Source organism: Scyliorhinus torazame, chromosome 4 (assembly GCF_047496885.1).
Source record: "Scyliorhinus torazame isolate Kashiwa2021f chromosome 4, sScyTor2.1, whole genome shotgun sequence".
Taxonomy (NCBI): domain Eukaryota; kingdom Metazoa; phylum Chordata; class Chondrichthyes; order Carcharhiniformes; family Scyliorhinidae; genus Scyliorhinus; species Scyliorhinus torazame.
Window position 1 is genome coordinate 132,969,044 of NC_092710.1, and position 20,947 is coordinate 132,989,990.

Here is a 20,947-nt window from a genome sequence, read left to right on the forward strand (position 1 = left end):
AGGTAATATAAAAAGTAAATTGTAAATAAAAATCAGGAGAAATATTAAACAGACCTCAGATTCTCTATCATGCAGTTGACAATACTGTTCAATCTTTCTTATTTACAGCACTGTATCAAACAGAACAACTTTGATGTACTAGAAAAAGAGAGTACTTTAGAGAGCTGTTGTAGGCTCAATAGATATGAGAGATTTACACAACTGATCAAACCGGACTCCATAGAATACATCCATCAAACCTGCTGAAAAATTGCCACAAGCAGTTAAGCTCTTTATTACATCACTGCTGTTAGATTCCATCGGTCTGTATTAAAGTTTTACATTTTCACTCAGAGTTTACAATGTCCATAAATGAAATGTTAATAAATACATCAATAAACAATTAAGAAAAATGCTTTCAGCTGCACAGTGCATATTAAGCCTTTAATGTTAGCTCTTCTCACAAGCTGGTAAAGTCATGTCATGGATTATTTACAATTGACACAAGCAGTCGATCAAAATGCCACATGGTCCTTTAGACGCGAATGGAATGGTGGCAATTCAAGGAGTTACCAGTGCATGAGTGTAAACATCTGCAATTGTGTTCAATACACAGGATGAATCAACTTTCTCTTATTTAATAATTTTACTGTTTGGTAGGAACACTGGGAAGAAAATTCTGCTGCGCTTACAAAATCATGGAATGATTAATCATCACTAATAGTTCTTGATTTGAAAGTGTCTGTAGTTATTTAATCACGCTTTGTACAGGCTGGCGCCTTGACCAGACGAATCTGAATAGTGTTGGCTTAGTTCAGAAGAGTCAAGTCCTTGCGAAATTGAGGCGAGATGAATCAGAAAATCTGTCCACATATTTAACTCATTCCAGTGCTCAACAATGATCGTAGTGGCTGTGCCATTAATCGTAAAACAGGTTCTTGAAGCTTCTATCTTCACAAGATCATCTTCCTCTTGCAATTCAAGTGGCTTCATCACGTAACGAATAACAGTTTGATCATCAAAAATATCATAAAAAATGTTTCCAATCTGTCATTTAAAAAAAGTCTGAAAACTGAAAGTATTTCAGTTATTTCGAAAAGTATGGCCAAAACCCACACCACAATGCAATTGAACAACGTGAACCTTTACTGCTACGTCTTGCATTCACCTCTATTTACATGCTGAGGCTTTAGATTGACACCTGAATCACGTGGTATCACATGCATTGGTTGCACTTACAGTGCAATAGGCGAACATTTGTATTTCCACATATATTATACAAGCTGGAAGAGTCACAAGTATATTAACAGTCCCACACAATTGTTTGGTTTCCATTGTTATTATAATACAGACTCGGAGCACCACTTGGCATTGCATTTTCTCTATTTTAGGGTTCAACAGCATAACATAATGCACAGTGCATAACATAATGCACAGTGCTGCGTATTTTTCTGTAACCTGGCATTACTGTATTGTTCCTGTGATGCTATGCCATCTACTCATTTGATACGACTGTAACACTTCAACATCTTGTATGCAATACATCAATTCGACCATGTTCAGCTTGTCTCCCAAATAGCAGTGAAAATGTTACAATATTTTGGAAAACAAACCAACTATGCACTATGAGAATAACAAGTGATGGACAGAGGGTTTGAAGGAATAAATCAATCGGAGATATCCAAGTCCTGAATTTTGCTCTGGTTGTCCACAATGCCATTCAGAGTGCAGCCACATGCCACCTTTAGCATTCACACCTTAGTGCTTTGCTGCACTGTGTGAAGGTTGTATATGAGCAGTGATTAATGACAGACCACATCAAACTGGAGAGGCAATACTCCAGCTGATGATTTGGCATCCAACATGCAAATCACAGTGTAAACGTGATCTTCTGCAATCTGGGTTCAAGGAAAAGGCAGCAAGTGAATAGCTGCAATATGACATTTTATGATGTTGTCATCACATGATGCCACATATTTGGTCAAGCCCCTCCTATCCGTTGGAAAAAAAGCACATTTTTGTCATAAAGAATATTCTGTCCAAGTAACTAATCAGATTACTGACAACTTTAACTATGGTTCTCTGTCTTCACGTGCATGCACTAATTGTCCCAAGATCTCAATATCATGGGATTGCAATCATTACCAACTGTCGTCTGCTAAATTAAATAGAAACAGCCAAACGTTTGGAGGTGCAGCATCATGAAATCTCCAAAGTGTGGGAGGATTTCACTCAGCTCACGTATTACAACATGAATAATCATCCAAGTAAATTAATTGAATTATGGTATTACACTGCCAAGTATTGTTACTGCCCCATAGAGGACTATGGGTCTCTCACTTACTGACTACAGCAACATGCATCAGCATTTGCAACCCTCCCACTTACACGAGCTCACAAAGATTAGCTTTGATTTGGAATCATTGAATGGTTACAGCACAAGGTGGTCATTTCGCCATGGTGCCCGTGCCACATCGAACCAAAATTATCTTTTCTGTCTCATTAAGGCAATGCCATTCTGTTAGTTGTTAAATTATTTGGATCAAGAGCACATTAACGATTGATTATTCAAGTGATGCATTAGGAATACAGCAATGACTAGGGACTGTGTCCATCAAACCGGATTTAAAATTATACATAAAACAGAGTCTAAAACATGTTCAGATAACTTAACGTGATAACGGAATAAACAAGCTGGAATGCGACAGAATCCCCTGCATATGCAGCAATACAGTGGAACTGACAAAGGTTTTCCTTTGAATCAGGTTTTCCTTTGAATCAGGTCATTTATAACCAGTGGGTACATCTGAACCAAACAAATGAGGTAACGTGGGTGTTCGTAAGGCCTTTTTTTTCAATTACATGTGGCATAACAAAATGCAGGCAATTTCAGTGAGAACAGATACCTTGTAAATTTGATCGTGGTAGTTTCTGGGCAATACAGTAAGCCTTTGTATAATTGTACTGATTTAACAGCCATCGCACAGCCCAAACTCATACTCCAACAGCCGTAGTTCAACAGCTGTAGGTCACCTCTGTAGTTCAACATCAGCACACAAGGGCAGAATTTTAGTTTATAACACTGTTTGGGTTTAGGTAAGGAATTACTTGGATTGGAAGTGCATTGCTTTTTAAAAATATATATATATTCACACCATGATTTAGCAGCAATACATTTTCTATTTAAGTCACTAGACTTGGCAAAAAAGATATTCAATTGATTTACATCAATTCCAAATGCTTGCTGGTGATTCACACCAGGCCCCTGATTCTGTATTAAATGCCATTGTGGGTAACAATGGACGCTGTATTGTACAGAGAAAAGCAGCACAAGTTGGTTCATGTGTGCTTGGCAATACAATGTTCCAAACCAAGAATACATCTATGGAATATGTTGTCAAGACATTTTGACCCGGAGTTGAAAACATAAATTATTTTGTGATGAATCGATCAAATTAAGACACCAGGGGCAAATAGTTTTGTGCACTGTGGAATTTAAAGTGGTATAACAATTGGGTATATTTTTGCTGTCATTTAATTCTGAAATTAAGTCTAGAAAAACTAGAATATAATAATTGAATTTTAATGCTAAAGAAATTCAATTTTGAAGTTTCTATTTTAAAGGATTCTGCGCCATTAATTTGTCACCATGTTTATGGTCAAGTATTTCATAATTGGATGTAAAGAACTGTAACAAGAGGCCATCGCAAATTAATGGCAAACTCCAATGGAAACAATTGTTCCTATGAAAGTGATGGTTTAGGGTTTTGACTGGTCAGGTCACTGATGTTTCGCAGTGATAGCTTGTATGGCACAGTGGTTAGCACTGTTGCTTCACAGCTCCAGGGTCCCAGGTTCAATTCCAGGCTTGGATCACTGTCTGTGTGGAGTCTGCACATTCTCCCCGTGTCTGCATGGGTTTCTTCCAGGTGCTCCAGTTTCCTCACACAAGTCCCGAACAATGTGCTGTTAGGTAATTTGGACATTCTAAATTCTCCCTCAGTGTACCCGAATAGGCGCCGGAATGTGGCGACTCGAGGCTTTTCACAGTAACTTAATTGCAGTGTTAATGTAAGCCTACTTGTGACAATAAAGATCATGGAATAGTTAAACATTTGGCTAAACTTGAACGGTGTTTCAACCATGTGTAATAGTCATGAAATAACCACCCCTCGACTCAACTTTCAGCAGTACAGCCTTCATCAGTTTTGGGCCTGCCTGCTGGGAAGCTCTCCTAAATTCCTCCATAAGAAATAGCAGAATTAGGCCATTCGGCCCATTATATCTGCTCTGCCATTCGATCATGGCTGATATGTTCCTCATTCCCATTCACCTGCCGTTTCCCCATAACCTCTGATTAATCAAGAACACCAGGTTTGTGCTTGAGGTGTTGTTACCTACAGACCTGGAGCTGGAAGTTGGAATTAGACAGATCAGTTTTTTCATGGAACACAAGAACTAGGAGCAGGAGTAGGCAATTTAGCCTCTCGAGCCTGCTCCACTCTTCAATACAATCAAGATTGATCTTATCACGACCTAACCTCGATTACCCTGCTCGCTCTCTGTAACCCTCCAACCCATTATTAATTAAAAATCTGTCTAACTCCTCCTGAAATTTACTCACTGTCCCAGTACCCACCGCATTCCACAGATTCAAGACACTTTGGGAGTATTTTCTCATCTCTGTTTTAAATTTGCTACCCCTTATCCTGAGACTATGACCTCTCAGTCCAGAATGCCTCACAAGAGGAAGCATCTGCTCCATGTCTACTTTATCCATACCTTTTATCATCTTGTATGCCTCAATTTGATCTCCCCTCATTCTTCTAAACTCTAGAGTATAGGCCTAAACTGTTCAATCTCTCTTCATAAGACAAATCTCATCCTACAAATGCCTAATCAAAATCTACCTCTTTGATCATGTATTCAGTCAGCAACCCTAATCCTGCTTTCATGAGCTTTCCAATTTCCTATGCATTTTGACTCCGTGAAGCATTGAGAAGTTCTACTAGTTAAGGTGATACAAAAGTGCCAGTTATTTTCATTGACTGTGGAGAATTTGTTGCACATAGTTGGAACAGTAACAAATGATGAGCAGCTCTCAGGCAATCAACATCAAACACAGGAGCAAAACTGCTTCAAAATATTGTGATTCCTAAACACATTCCAAATTTCTGAAAGTACTTTAGATACTAGCACGTTCCCACAAATAGCAGTGCTGGAACTGATTAAAGCTCACTATCCCATAAACATGCCAAGTCCCAAATCTTTGCCATGCTATTTTGAAGTACTTATTTAGTGGGGAATTGAGGTCTTGTGGCGCAGTGGGTAGTGTCCCTACCTCTGAGCCAGAACCTCCAGGTTAGAGTCATACACCAGTTCTTGATGACCAAGGAAGGTGCATTCATAACTTGGTCAAACAAGGTTGAGTAATGTCAACCTGTAATTCTTTAAAACACGCCAATAGCAGGCGGTAAGAGTGGGAGAGACTGCTGGTCATGGATATGGAGTGCCGCCCCTTGAACTATAAGCCCCTGGCGACAGACTAGCAACTTATTCCAGAAATTACTAGCTATGGAAACAGACAAGAGTCTGCCTTGGTGTACCACTAGGCGCGGGAAGAGAATTAGAAGGGCAGCACGGTAACATTGTGTATAGCACAATTGCTTCCCACTAAATTCCAGTTCTCATAGTATTTACAGTGCAGAAGGAGGCCATTTGGCCCATCGAGTCTGCACCGGCTCTTGGAAAGAGCACCCTACCAAAGGTCCAACACCTCCACCCTATCCCCATAACCCCACACAATACTAAGGGCAATTTAGCATGGCCAATCCACCTAACCTGCACATCTTTGGAATGGGAGGAAACTGGACCACCCGGAGGAAACCCACACACACGCGGGGATAATGTGCAGACTCCGCACAGACAGTGACCCAAGCCAGGAATCGAACCTGGGACCCTGGAGCTGTGAAGCAATTGTGCTATCCACAAGGCTACCGTGCCGCCCCAAATGTCTAGATCATCTGTTTTAGGTGAAGCAATAGTGGGAGCAGTAAATGGCTGGTGAAGGGGATAGAGGTCAGAGTCTGCTTCATTCCTGGGCTCCCTGCTTAACAGCAACATTCACGAATCAGGCTACCTGCCTATTCTCTTGGTCACACGGTGACAGCAACTTCTAAAAGCAAGACATAGAGTTTTAGAAAGACATTATTGCTTGAACAAGGAAAGAGGCTATCTTCATCCAATGCTCTAAAGCTGCTGAACATATGCAAAATATAGATCAGTTGCTTTCATGGATCCTTTAACAAACAGTTATCAACTTTTCAGGGATATTGTGAATGTTTAATGTTTAGAGTTTTTGCCAAGAAATTAGACTATGGTTTTAACAGTTTACAAAAGCATCTGTCTGGTCTGTCTAGTTTCCAGATCTGCTTTTATGGATGACACCTTGGTTTTACCAATATAGAGTTGTGTATTGGTAGTAGATCCGTGAAAAAAAAATGATCAAAACTTTTCACCTTGCCCTCATCAGGACACTTTGCAAGAATACCGATACAAGGTGTAAACAACTATGTATACTGTATGAGAAGAGGGTGCGGATTAGCAAGTGGACTCCAAAACTTTCAACAGATTTCTCTTTTCTGCATACAAAACTAGTTGGTGACATGCTGTTATTAACATTTTCCAATGTGAGGGAGGGGAGCGATTTCCCTTAAATAAATGCATAGACCTGCTTATATAAACAACATTTATACATAACATAGAGGCATCCTCCCCCACGATGTTGAAAGCCAGATTTGTATAAACTATCACTGCAAATAAAAACCTACCTTTCCACCCCAAATAATAAGGACTTTGAAAAAGAACTAGCATGGAAAAATGTAGCTAGATTTTAAAAGCCTGGAACAAATACAGTGTTCTCATAAACTAAGTTCATATTGAGCTTATTCTAGTCTTGTAAAAACTTAACGATTGCGATCCTGGAAACAACTTCGGTATATTCATGTTCAGACTACATATTTGAGCAACGATTCCAGCAATTATTCATCCCAGTAAAACCTGTGGTGGGTTTTAATCAGTGTTTTCTGAGACTTTTTATGCTAGTGGATATTGATCCAGGACAACAGCTATGTTCTTAAGACTACATTTTTACTGTAATGGCAGTCTGGGGTTGATAATTATGGGGTGCAAAGTCCAGCTAGAAACAGCCAAGAACTGCAAACTGTACTTTTCCTAAAATAGGAGAGTTCTGTCAATTATGTGAAAAAGCAGAGTAGATTTTGAGCTGGGAATGAGGCAGAGCTTGAATGCACATTTTCTCAAAATATGTGGCCAGTTCTAATGGACTATTAAAGAACTTACTAAACCCCACTTCACATTGGATTTGACTCAAACTCAATATGGTGACAGGCTCAAGCAATAGGAGACACCTCCCATGGAGGCCGATACTATGTGGCTTTAATGTCTTCCATCAGTTTGTGTTTGCACCAAGATTTGCATGTTGATTTGTAACTCAATCAATTACAATTCTTGTTTTAATACAGCTAAAGGCGGCACGGTAGCACAGTGGTTAGCACTGTTGCTTCACCGTGCCTGAGACCCGGGTTCGATTCCTGGCTTCGGTCACTGTCTGCCCGTTTCCCCATGCCTGTGTGGGTTTTCTCCGAGTGCTCCGGTTTCCTCACACAAGTCCCGAAAGACGTGCTGTTAGATGAATTGGACTTTCAGAATTCTCCCTCAGTGTACGCGAACAGTCGCTGGAGTGTGGCAACTAGAAGATTTTCACAGTAACTTCATTGCAGTGTTAATGTAAGCCTAAGTGACACTAATAAAAGATTATTAGATTATAATTGTCCATCATATATTCTATCGTGAAAAATTGCATTTTTTTGCAATTTTGCTCGTAATAATTCTTACGTATTGTGTAGAAATCTCACGTTAACGAGGTTCATCCCCATTACAGCATGAGCCTTTCATCTTTCAATCTAATGAAATTCAGTATAGCTCAAATGTGCTCAAGTATTAACTTCCAGCTGTTTGTTAGCACTGGGCGGTGGAACGAGTCAAGCGCAAGCTAATGGATATCTTACATTTGAAGGAATTGAGGATTCAAAAGGTAGTCACACAGAAATTTTATTTTTTAAATCTTTATGTTCTAGAGTTATGGAAGGAAAAGCAGACGCCTTCAATGAAAATGAAATGAAATGAAAATCGCTTATTGTCATGAGTATGCTTCAATGAAGTTACTGTGAAAAGCCCCTAGTTGCCACATTCCGGCGCCTGATCGGGGAGGCTGGTACGGGAATTGAACCATGCTGCTGGCCTGCCTTGGTCTGCTTTAAAAGCCAGCGATTTAGCCCAGTGAGCTAAACCAGCCCCTGGGACTGGGAAAGAAATAAGAATTTACGATGTGGAGATGCCAGCATTGAACTGGGGTGGGCACAGTACAATACCTGATGAAAGAGCTGCGCTCCGAAAGCTAGTGATCCAAACTAACCTGGTGTTGTAAGATTTCATAGCATTTACAGTGCAGGAGGCCATTTGGCCCATCGAGTCTGCACCAGCCCCTGGAAAGAGTAACTTATTTAAGCCCGTAACCCAACGTAACCTTTTTGACACTAAGGGGTAATTTAGCAAGGTCAATCCACCTAACCTGCACATCTTTGGACTGTGGGAGGAAACCGGAGCATCCGGAAGAAACCAACGCAGACACAGGGAAAAAGTGCAAACTCCACACAGACAGTGACCCGAGGCCTGAATTGAACCCGGGTCCCTGGAGCTGCGAGGCAGCAGTGCTAACCACTATGCCACCGCAGTATTTGTAATTGAGGAAGAGATAAACTGTGAACTGTCCAGCAAGTTGTGACAATTCACATGCTTTGTCATTTCACCTTTAGCCTCACGAAAATGGAGATTTGCAAACTGTGTCGAGAAATTGCTGTTAAAATAAATCCAATTGGCTGCAGAGTCATGGTTGGTACTAAATGACAAAGACCATTTTCATGATGTAATTTACATTCCTACGCACTGCCATTCAACCTCCCTGACCCAAAAAGTAAACAATCAAAACTGTGGAATTGCACTCCTGTGGGGGGTGGAAAATTGTTCTTGAATGTTTCTAAAATTACATTCTTTATCTTTCAATCTCTTTCTTCTGTTATTCCATGTTTCTCTCATCATTTCTCCTTCTGTAACTTACTTGACTCTAATTCACCCCATTTCCTTCTCCTCTATTCCTCTGTACTTTTCTATTCTTAAATCTCAATAGATACACCATTGTTTACCAAGGTCCTAGATGTCCTGACCGCAGTTATCAGCTCATCGTTTCCAAAACTTCCAACAGTTTTGGAAACGGATCTAACAAATGGGGCATGGTGTAAAATGCCTTTTCCAACAAACTGTGGGCCAATATATTTGCTAAAAGAAACAAAATACAGGATGTGATTGAAGTTGTTCCAGAACTGTAAATGACCAAATTTACAGATTTTGCACTGTAACCTCTGCATCAATTTACCGAGTCAATTGTTCATGGTAACATTTGAGATACCTTATTGGAAGGGGAAGTGCAGAATTTTGGGACTCTTATTCTGTATATACTAATACTACGTACAAAACTATGTACATTTTTGCCCCTTTCGGCTTTAGAGAAATTTCTGTTCAATCGCAATTTGCAGGGTTATCCTGAGCAGTTGCAACTAAGTGGGTTCCACATTGTCTTAACAACCCGATGTGGTAAAGCTAATGCGTGGAATATTCACAAATTACATGGTACATAGAATCTACACTAATTATCGACAGTTTCTCTCTCAAGAACTTGGGAGGGATGATTATAAAATCAGTCCTTGTGTGCTAATGTTGTACATGAAGGGCACAGCAAACACTGGTAATCTTGGTTAACAATGAAACTGTGTGCTGGTATAAGAATCCCACATAAGAGTGTAAATATAAACAAATTCTGGGCAGTGAAAGTTTAGGTCCTACTTCAAACTTGGTCGATGAGAATACAACTGATAATTGTACACTATTCAAGTTTTGTTTTTGTGGTTTAAATCCAAGCTGAATTGGTTAGACTATTGTGATAAAATCAATGCAAAACATCTGCTATTTTCCATCCCGGATTACATCATGGGATATGATGCACAAAGTTATCCTTCCCCCTATATTTCATTTGAACAGCGTTTTTCTAAAGGTGTTGATAAAATCCTCAAGTGCAATGGCTGAAATAACAGAGAAAGGGATTTCATACAAACACAAGCACTTTAATACTGGAATTTCAGGGAGTGTATAATAACAAGCTACGAATGCTAATAGATGATGGCATGTTATAATTGAGCTATTTTTACATTATGTAAAATTACCTTGTGAAAATGTATTCGAACTAATCACTACTTTAGTATTGGGTGCATGTTTGATAGTGATTTCAAGGCAAAAAATCTCAAAAGGATTCAAGAGATGTAACCATTAAAAGTAGAGTTAGTGTTACTTGTACCGCCACTTCATGTATATTCAAAATAAACTGAGTAATTCACAATAACTTAATAGTTAGATCACGCGGAAAATGTTCACGCGGAAAATGTTATTTGATTTTTTTTTTGTTTAATCTTCACCCTACCAAGTTTAGAGCTTGCCTTAACTTTCATTGCCCACTCTGTTTAAGCAGTTTTCATTTGATTTTGTCCTTTGGTTTATGACCGTTTGCCCTGTGTCATTAATCTGATGGCATCCACAGTGCAGCAAGTATTGTCACATTATTCCTGCCAATTTTATTATGCCGTAATAAACACTATCACAGAGATATAATAGTCAATAAAAGCCAGTAAAAATTCCTGACATTGTAAGTCATACTCATCTAATCAGGCATTAGAAAAACATGAAGAAATCCAACACGTAAACTCCAACTGGTATCGATGTTCGCATGCGGGTAATCCAAAATGCATGTTTTATCAACATCTTGAGTTCATATTTTAAATACTTCAACCCAGAATAGCCATTTTTACAGCAAGTTCCAGGGAACCCACAAATTCTCAAATGTACTTAATAGAAAATGTTGGAAACACAGAGAAGGCCCATTCGTATCTGAGAAAGACAGGTTAGCATTTGTAACGTGGACACTAATGATAAGCCATTTATTTGGGAAGATTCTCTCAATTGGCCTCTGTAATTTCTTGTCACTGCCAATCTTCCAACAAATTTATAGTGGGTGCTTGGGAAAATTCAGTGTTAACATTTGTAGTGTGGAGACTGGACTTGCTCCATCCACACTACTAACCCCATCCTCCCCACCACCCTTAAACACTAACCGACCTCCTCTGTATCCAATGCGCCACACCTTTCCACAGGGTGTTTCGCACCCAGAGTGGTAATTCTGACTTTGGGTGACAGTTACCTGACCAGCCGCCCATTATGCATCGCCCTGATTTCAATAAAGGAGATGTACAACCGGCAGCTTATTCAATATTAACCCATTTTACACTACCACCCAAAGTTAATCAGCTTCTCCTCAGCCACCAACATTTCAATTCATGCGGTGGTCTCCAGAATTGCAGTCTGCCACCTTGGCATGGGTGCGTGTCCAACAACCGCTGGGCACCAACTCAAGAGATGGCAGAGGAAATGCAGAAAAAAGATCCTGTCCTCCACCGCCACAACCCCCCTCTTTGACGGAAATCGTGGTGTTTTACTGTACTTACAATCGTGACTGATTGGAGAAGTAAACAATGAAAAGGTGCCATGGTCAGAGGGTAATTGCAGAGTGGGCTCGGGATGGTTTTAAAGTCCAGCTGCAGCCTGTTGTTTTTTGTGCCCGATGTCAGAGTCAGTCAGGAGGAAGAGGCACGGAGGTTTCCTGCCGGCTGCCTCAGGGCACCTTACTGTGGAGGGACGCCGGGCTCCTGTCGGGGAAGGTGAGGACGACGGGGAAGAGCAGCCCCTTGCCCTCCACGCACGGCTTGAGCTCCCGGCTCTGGAGGGGCCCGGGGCCGGCCCGATCCTCGTCCTCCTCGGCCAGGGTGCAGCGCAGGACGCAGGCCCGGTTGACGCAGTAGATGTCGCGGCCCATGGGGGCGCAGCGGAAAGGCTGAGAGGGCGAGGCCGACGGCAGCAGCGAGCCGCACTCGCTCCACAGCCGCGCCACCGTGTTGTACCGGGACACGGCGACGGCGCGGCTCTCCCGCTCCTGGTCGAAGCGGTACAGCCACCGGCCCAGCGCCACCATGTCGGCCGAGCGGCGGCGGCTGCTGCTGCACGGGCACTCCTGCCACTCGTCCCGCCGCGGGTCGTAGCGCAGCAGGCGGTAGAAGAGCGAGCCGCCCGACACGTAGATGTAGCCGGCGCAGGCGGCCGCCTGGTGGGCCACGGCGAAGCCGCCGCGGGGGAGCGGCGCGGCCGGGCTCCAGCGGTCGGCCCGCGGGTCGTAGCGCTCGACGCTGAAGAGGCACTCGCCGCCGATGGCGTACAGCTGGCCGTCCAGCGCCACCAGCTTGAGCTGCGAGCGGGCCTGCCGCATGGGCCGCAGCTCGGCCCAGTCGCCGGTGGCCGGGTTGTAGCTGAAGACGCGGTCCGAGGGCCGGGCCCGCGGGCCCGAGCCGCGCAGGCCGCCCGCCACGAACAGGTAGTTGTGGAGGGTGCACAGGCCGCAGCCGCGGGTGTCGGCGGCCGCCTCGGGGATGGGGCTGAGCCGCCGCCACCGGTCGGCGGCCGGGTCGTGCCGGTAGAGCCAGCGGGCCGGGGCGCCCCCGGGCGGCTCGGGCGAGGGCCCGGCCTCGGGGCTCTGGGAGCGGCTGCCCTCCCGGCTCGCCGGCCGGCTGGCCCCGGGCGACGGCCGCTCGAACACCTCGTTGACGTCGGCCAGCACCAGGCAGCGCTCGCCCGCGCTGCCGTCGGCCGAACTCGAGGCCGAGGCGGCCGCCGCGCTCCGGGCCGGGGCCTGGGCCGTCCTCTGCCTCAGGATCAGCTCCCTCTCGGCCCCGCTCAGGCGCCCGTACACGGCGGGCTCCCGCAGCACCCGCAGGTAGTGGTCGCTCATGAAGCGGTAGGCCGCCTCCCGCAGCTCGGGCAGCCGCTGCCGCTTGGCCAGGCCCAGCAGCTCCAGGCAGTTGCCCAGCTCCAGCTGCCCCTTGAGCGAGTCGACGGCCGAGTGCACGGCGCACGGCATCTGCAGGTACTGCGCGCCGGCGATCAGCTCGGCCGCGTTGTCGGCCCGCGCCGCCATGCCCGCCCCGTACGAGTAGTCGAGCAGCAGCCGCAGCGCCTCGAAGCTCAGGCCGCGGAGGCTGAGAAACTGGCGCGACAGGCGGGCCCGGAAGAAGTCGCTGCGCTCGGCCAGCACCGCCTTGTGGGCCCGGATCCTCCGGCCCGACACCTCGATCACCAGGTCGGGCTCGGGCGGGGCCGGCGGCGAGGCCGGGCTGGGAGGCGAGGCCGGCGGGGCGCTGCTGGCGGCCTCCAGGCTCCAGTAGGTGAGCGGTGCCACTCTCCCCTCCTCCTGCCCCGGGCCGAGGCTGTTGTTGATCAGCTGCCGCTGGCTCTTCACCACCCCGCCCGCCGCCCCCACGGCCGCCGAGCCCGGCTCCCTCTCATCGCCCGACGGCGCCGAGAAGCAGAGGGACGAGCCGAAGCTGCAGGACGAGCTGTCGCCGGGGCTCAACTCCTCCTCCTGCAGCTCCTCTCCACCGGCTTCCGGAGCCGGCGAGGCGCCCCCTCCGCCCCCATTCAGCCTCTCCCCCGCTGCCTGCCCAGGGGTGTCCATCCCGGCCCCCAGCCCCTGTGCATTGCCCACACCCGAGCCGCCGCCCTCGTCCTCACCGGTTCTCCCTTCAGCTTGTCCCCCTGCGCCCTGCGGAAGGCGGCCTGCTGTGTCTGCAATCTCACCTTCCTGCCCGATCCCAGCCTCCGCGGCGCCGCTGCATTCTTCACCCACCTCTCTGCTGCTGCTGGCAGCACAGCCTGAACTTTCCCTGCACTGCACGTCCCCCTCAGCACCGGGGCTGTAACCTGTCGGCTGCAACCTCCCCGGGCAAAGTTTCTCTTGCAAATCATTTTCTGCCCAGCACCGGCTCTTCTCGCCGCTTTGTTGCTCAAGCAAAACGGGCGGCGCTTTTTGCAAACCAGCCCGAGCGACGTCCACAGTTTTGTTGTGCACCACGGCCTGAGTTTGCCCGTTCCTGTGTTTTTCTGCATTTACCCCATTGTTCTGTCCTGGGTAAGGACTCCCGGGAGTGCCCGTCAGTAAAGACTTAAGATCAAAGTTCTCGCTCTTTTGCAGATGAGCCGCACCAGTGACAATGAATAGATCCTGGCCAGACTGAGCCATCGATTAGATAAGATTGTATCCTTTGGCTCACAGTGCAATGGTCCGCGGTGTTGTTGGCATAACTCCCAACAAATGCCTGGGTCAGGCACCTCATTCAAACACCTTTTCCTTCACACTCTACCCGATTTGGGGTTTCAAAGATTGCACATTTCCCAGCGATGTTATGTGAAGCAAGTATGGAGTTAGTCTGCAACCTCCTCAGGGACGAGGTCGGGGAAGCTGAGGTTGTTATCGCCAAAGTGCCAACTTCTGTTCAATTGTGTCGGAAGGATCTCTTAAAAGGCCAATCTTTCCGGTTGCATTGGGCATCGTACGCATCTTTCTGTATAGAAAAGAATATAGCTTATCAATTAGCTGCTCTATCCAGCAAAAAGATCATTCCATTATAAATAATTGTGAGATATTTTGTAGTTCTGTAAACATCTGGTCAAAGATAACCTCGTGAAAATGTCACATTGGAAGTGAGGTGCAACTCTGAAGAAATGGTCAGCTGATTTGGTTAATCAATGTTTCCCTGGTGTTGGAATTAATCGTCGAAATTCAACTTTGTTATTGATTAACTAATAATCATTCCTTTAAAAAGTATTTGACAGTTTTGTTTGCTTACAAATATACATGTTAGTGGTGCAAACTATCTCAAATTAGTTACCAATCTTCAATGAAGGCAGTAAACTGGTGGACTGTTCTGGCTCCTCAAACAAATACATCTGAAGACAACGCCCCTTTTGAAAAGTTACTAAACAATGCTATTGTTTTGGCATCAACTTTCTCTGGCTCTTTTTTCTTGCAGTGCTACGTTTAAATTAAGCACAAGTGGGTGTTACTTCTCACACAGTGACAGGTAGTAGGGTGTGTTGTACATGTCCCAGATATATAATGTACCACCTAGTCTGCATCCTAATTGGTTAAATGAAGTCTGCTCTGAAATTTGCAACAATAAGGACACTGGCTGCATTCATCAATTAACATAAAAACAGGTTCACCCAGAATAGGGTAATAAATTGTGGCTATTTAAAAAAACTTGCATTTGTATAACGCTTTCCACAACCAGCAGACATCCCAAAGTACTTTACAGCCAGTGAAATAATTTTGAAGTGTTGTATGTAGCCACTTTTGTGCACAGTAAGCTCCCACAAACGGGCAGATAATCTGTTTTTGTGATGTTGATTGAGGGATAAATATGGCCAGAATACCAGGGATAACTCGCCTTCTCATCAAAATAATGCCATGGGATCTTTTACACCTGCCTAAGCAGGCAGATCTCCTCAGTTTAATATTTCAGCTGAAAGGGCACCTCTGACAGTGCAGCTCTCTCTCAGTACTGCACTGGAGTGTCAGTCAGATTTAATTATGCTGAAGCCTTGTCAATGTGTCCCTTGTGATTCACAGACCAGAGTGCTACCAATTGAGCACTACAACAGCTAACACGTGGGTATAATTGTAAACTTAAGTGTGCAATAAACGCTTCTATGTTTTGGAAATAACTCAATAAAATATATATATTTTTAACTTATGGCCATTTTTCTTTCCAATAGGACACAGGTAATGGTTAGGCAATCCAATATCATTGTGTTTACACTATTACCAAGATGTCATATATATATACCCCTGCAATATTCCAAACAATGAAGTGTTCTATATACTTTATTTTTATATACACATATCCTAAACACACAATCCTAAAAGTAAAATACTGTGGATGCTGGAAATAAAAATGGGGCACAGTGGTTAGCACTGCTGTCTCACGGCACCAACGATAATTCAATCCCAGTTCTGGGTCACTGTCCGTCTGGAGTTTGCACATTCTCCCTGTGTTTGACCCAAAGATGTGCAGGTTAGGTGGATTGGCTACTCTTTTGAGGTCCACCAACAAAACAGAAGAAAGAAAACAAACTGAGGGACAAAGCAAAAAAGGGCCGTTCCTGTCCGGGGCACTGCCCAAACATAACAAGATCAATGGAAACTTAAAAACATCAAATAAGAGTGCAGTTAAAGGGATCAATAAAGCACCCCAAACCCTGCGATGCCCACCGGGCATCGCCTCGAAGCTGCCCGTGGACACCGCATGCTCCCTTTCCAGGGACTACCAGAGGTGGAAGAAGGGCAGACTGCTGCCTGGATCTATAAATGGCGCGCTTCGCCAGGCCCAGGAGCAGGTTCACAAGGAGGTCGTCCGCCTTAGGTGAATTGGCCACACTAAATTTCCCCCTTAATTGGGGGGGAAACACCCAGAAAATTCTGGAAAAACTCAGCAGGCCTGACAGCATCTTTGGAGAAAGAAACAGTGCTAATGTTTCAAGCCCGTTTTACTCTTTACCATGACATCGGTGTCAACGCTCTCTTAGTCAACGCTGACTTGATGTTTCTCCAGCCCCTCTTAAACAGTACAAAATCCTCCTCTTTAGCTCTGAAGAAGAGTAATCCGGACTGAAAACATTAACTCTGTTTCTCTCTCCACAGATGCTGTCAGACCTGTTGTTTTTTTTCCCCAGCATTTTCTGTTTTTATGTCATATATGCCTCATGGTCACCCAATAAACGTGTGTTACTGATGAAAAAGTACAACGCTGGACAATCAGTCCAGTCCAGTGTGAGTTGACTGCCCCCTCTTGGTGGAATCGCTGATTTAGTAATATCTGCTAACGGGCAGAGGACCAAATACACCCACCCAATTGATCTCAGAACATGACGTTTTGTTAAAGTATTTGGACATTATGGTTAAAGAAATAGTTAACATTGCCTAAAATTCTGTATGAGAAAGCCGAGCAACACAACAACATCTCCTGTGAGCTGGTCAGTAGGCTAGACAGCTGGTTCGTAATGCAGAACAAGGCCAGCAGCGCGGGTTCAATTCCAGTACCCAGCTAAAAATTCTGAATTCTCCCTCAGTGTACCCGAACAGGCGCCGGAATGTGGCGACTAGGGGCTTTTCACATTAATTTCATTGCAGAGTTAACGTTAACGTAAGCCTACTTGTGACAATAAAAAGATTTAAAAAAAATAATTTAGGGTAATGCACATTTAAGCCAGAATCAAAACGCAGACCATTTTGGAATTGCATCATCGCTTCAGGCTTGAATGTTCCCCTGTTGGTTTGCTGTCATTACAAATTAGTGGACCATTGCTAATAGTGCCACTCAATTGACACAGAATGCCTGTTTCAGTACATCTCCCAACAGGCTGAGTTTTAAAAAATCAGTCAAGGCTTCATGCCAAATTACGTAAAGGACACATGCCCTGCCTTCCATGCTTTCATGTGGAGATGCCGGCGTTGGACTGGGGTGAGCACAGTAAGAAGTCTTACAACACCAGGTTAAAGTCCAACAGGTTTGTTTCAAATCACTAGCTTTCGGAGCACTGCTCCTTCCTCAGGTGCTTTCAGCTCACGAGCAAATTTAAGTTCAACATGATTCTGGAAATGGTGGTCCACATATCTATTGGGAGTAAAGTAACGGATGCCCCCCCTGAGAAATAGACGGGTGGGTCAAGGAATCACGGTCAAAGCCATGCGCTTAACATTTCAGTTCTGTGTCGCTGGAGAACAGTCTTGGCAGACAGAGCCCCAGCAAGGTTTACAGACGGTGCCAGCGCTCTTTCACTGGCTGAGCCCTTCTGCTGGAAAGGGCTGGGGGAATCTGGGCTCCCCTGGCCGTTCCACTTTATTCCTGTAACCATGCCAGACCCCCTGGGGTTTCCATAATTTTTTAATGGGCCTTTGCTGGAATTTATTGGATAAATTCCAAATTATCTCAGTAGTCCCTGGAACTGCTACACTGCAGCCAGGCTCAGGCCCCAGAATTAAACGCTGCTTAGCACCAAGGCAACGCCGCCCTTTCATAGAAGAAGTATAAACCCGACACTGTGAACAGCAGCTTAGTTAAGAAACTCAGCTCCATCGCGAATATTGTATTAGCTACAACATGCTAGTAAGTGAGCTGCATGCGGGCAGTAGGGAGTGAATAAAGCAGAGGGAACGACATCTGAGATTAATGCAAACGGAAAGGTCCTTAGGCTGTGTTGTAAAATAGAAATCAATGGATTTTTTTTTCGAGACACAGACGGTTTATTCCGTGAGGTGCAGCTAAATCACGGATTGTCTCTCACAGTCGATACTGAGGAAACAAGACACATTCCACCTCATTGAGCAAACAGTATTGCGGGCGTGACGCTGCGCAGTGAGTTACATCCATTACATACATCAGGAGCCTGTTTCAATCTTTTATATCCTCGGCTGAATTGAATGTTCCCAACTTGTCCACTACGGGTTTAAAATGAAAGGCGTGAGATACTGAGCGTCATAAAATTATCAAAAAGGCACGTTGCGTGTGGTTTAAAAAGAGGGGGTGGGTGGGTGATCTGATTAGTGTGAAGCACAGCTCAATCAGTGGTGACATTGAAGGTTGATTGGACCTGGACAAGACAGTCTCATACAGCCAAGGCGCAAGCTGCACATAGTTCAGCCCCAGGGGAGAGACAGCCTGTTGCTGCACTCTGCCTGATGGCGGGGCGGGCGGGCTGAAGATTCGCAAAGCAACAAAAATGGGCGTGGGAGTTACATTCGCAACCTGCATATTGTGACTAAAAGTACACCATCCGATCAGCAGTACTGTATTCCGTACAGCACGTTGTTCCGCTGCAATTTAAAAACCATTCGAAACAGCTTAGCCTCAAAGCAAAATACCCAATTATCCCCCCCAAATAATGGATATCAAACAGTCGGGTTGGCTCAGCCTGCATTGACTGAGTTAAGGCGCACTGCTTGTGTAAGGAGAGTGCAGCAATGCTGGAAACACCCATTTGAAAGAGAATGTGCAAAGCGCCAGGTTTCTTACAGCAATAGTTGGGCCCGTGTAAGGTGGCCGATTTGCTCTTTTGGATTTTAACACTGTGCTGCCCTGCTGGACGAGAAGGAAGCAGACACATACATACTAATCGGAAGCGATCAGGCATATGAATGAATGTTTTTTTTCCTGAACATTGCAGCAAGGATTGAATGTATCCTCTCCTATGCTTGGGGGGGGGGGGGGGGGGGGCATTTTATTGGGGAATATTGAGTACATTTATTTGATGGTCGCATTGGTTTTGCGATTTTGCGTCAGATTAATAGTTTCATTTTCAAAGGGCTAAATTATCGAATCATCTTACAACACAAACTGATCTGAAACATAAGGCTGCAAATTTTTTTTTTTTAAACAAAGCTCAATTCGATCTGTATATTCTGCCATTTTAAAGAAAACCCGTGACACGTAGTGTTTTAAACAGTATTTTGCAGCTTTTCAAATACTGCAATAGTAAAAAAAAAACCGGAATCCTTGCTGGAAACTGAATATATCAGACCCTCTGGGCATTTTTAAAAATTGTACAAGCGACTTAATGAAAACAGGATTGTGTTCGTAACGACAGCTCGCCACAAACCTAAATAGGTTTAGTGCAATTCAAATAGTTGGGAGCTAATCCCGGCTGTGATTCTCCTAATTCGATGCTGGCAGACCGTTTCTGCACATGCAAAAGAATGAAAGAAAATCAGACCACTTACTGAGAACTCAGATGCAAACTGCCATTGATCATGTCAGCAAAAGGAAGCTGTCACTCCAGACCTGTAGAGGATTTTTAAAAAACTGAACACCTCTCAGATAATACCAGAAACGAGTGCGAAGCCGATGAGAAAAAAAAGCATAGACGAGAGATGAGCAAAGCCGCCTGTTACCGAACGCAGTTAATCCCCAAACACCAGCAACAGCTTCTTCACGTCCGGCTTCCCAAATGCAGGAGAAATCTCACTCACCGATCCCACTATTCCTGGTTTTGTTCAGGAGTTAACCCGAATTACAGGGTCGTCAACACCACCCTTACATCTTTTGTGTACCGCTTAGTATTTACTGGCAGGTAGATGTTGATAAATAATAGGTATGGCTCAATGTGTCCAGGCTGATCAAACAGAAAGGCTGGATCATTGCATCACACCGCCTTGCCTCTGCTGAATGAATGCTTCTTCTAAATCACCGTAAAGCTGCTTGATGCAGACATTTATTTATTAATAGATTAAGGTCTCGATCATTCTTTTTACCAGCTTCCTGCGTCACTACTTTCTTGATGCTCTCCAGTGGATGATTTGGTGAAAAGTATTCTCCTGGATGTGTGCAGTCAGTCCCACCTCCTTCCACAGTGCGCAGCTGCAAGGACAACTGATCCGATCTACTATTATTTACAGGGGACGGCGACATTTCCGCACCCCGGACTGGAACCACCCCCGAGGTGGTCGGAGTGGGTCGTTGAAAACAAAACGGATTGGTTACCGATCAATTTGCACTAACGTGCAGGCAACAAGATGGGCACATGAGCAAGATCAAAGCTTGCATGAGGTGCCAGTCGTGCCAACAGCGCCTGTTCTTAGAGGTGGCACCACATTTCTCAGACATAATAAAAATAATAATCTTTCTTGTCACAAGTAGGCTTACATTATTAACACTGCAATGAAATTACTGTGAAAAGCCTGCAACACTCCAGCGCCTGTTTGGGTACACGGAGGGAGCAATCAGAACGTCCAAATTACCTAACAGCACGTCTTTCGGGACTTGTGGGAGGAAACCGGAGCACCCGGAGGAAACCCACGCAGAGGGAGAACATGCAGACTTCGCACAGACAGTGACCCTAGCTT

At 44.9% G+C, this 20,947-nt stretch overlaps 1 protein-coding gene across 4 annotated transcripts; it reads right to left on the reverse strand.

Moving 5' to 3' along the window:
• Positions 1-246: 246 nt before the first annotated feature.
• On the reverse strand, positions 247-20,695 carry kbtbd11 (kelch repeat and BTB (POZ) domain containing 11). Of its 4 annotated transcripts, none has more exons than XM_072498620.1 (3): positions 20,357-20,695; positions 19,826-19,886; positions 247-14,612 (listed from the first exon to the last, which is right to left on the reverse strand). In XM_072498620.1, exon 3 carries the CDS (start codon positions 14,288-14,290, stop codon positions 11,837-11,839), a length of 2,454 nt encoding a protein of 817 aa, XP_072354721.1. In that variant the 5' UTR covers positions 14,291-14,612; positions 19,826-19,886; positions 20,357-20,695; the 3' UTR covers positions 247-11,836. The 4 variants fall into 4 exon arrangements, with proteins under 4 accessions (XP_072354721.1, XP_072354719.1, XP_072354720.1 ...); XM_072498618.1 differs by having other exon boundaries at positions 20,075-20,695; XM_072498619.1 differs by lacking the exon at positions 19,826-19,886 and having other exon boundaries at positions 20,075-20,695.
• Positions 20,696-20,947: the final 252 nt, after the last annotated feature.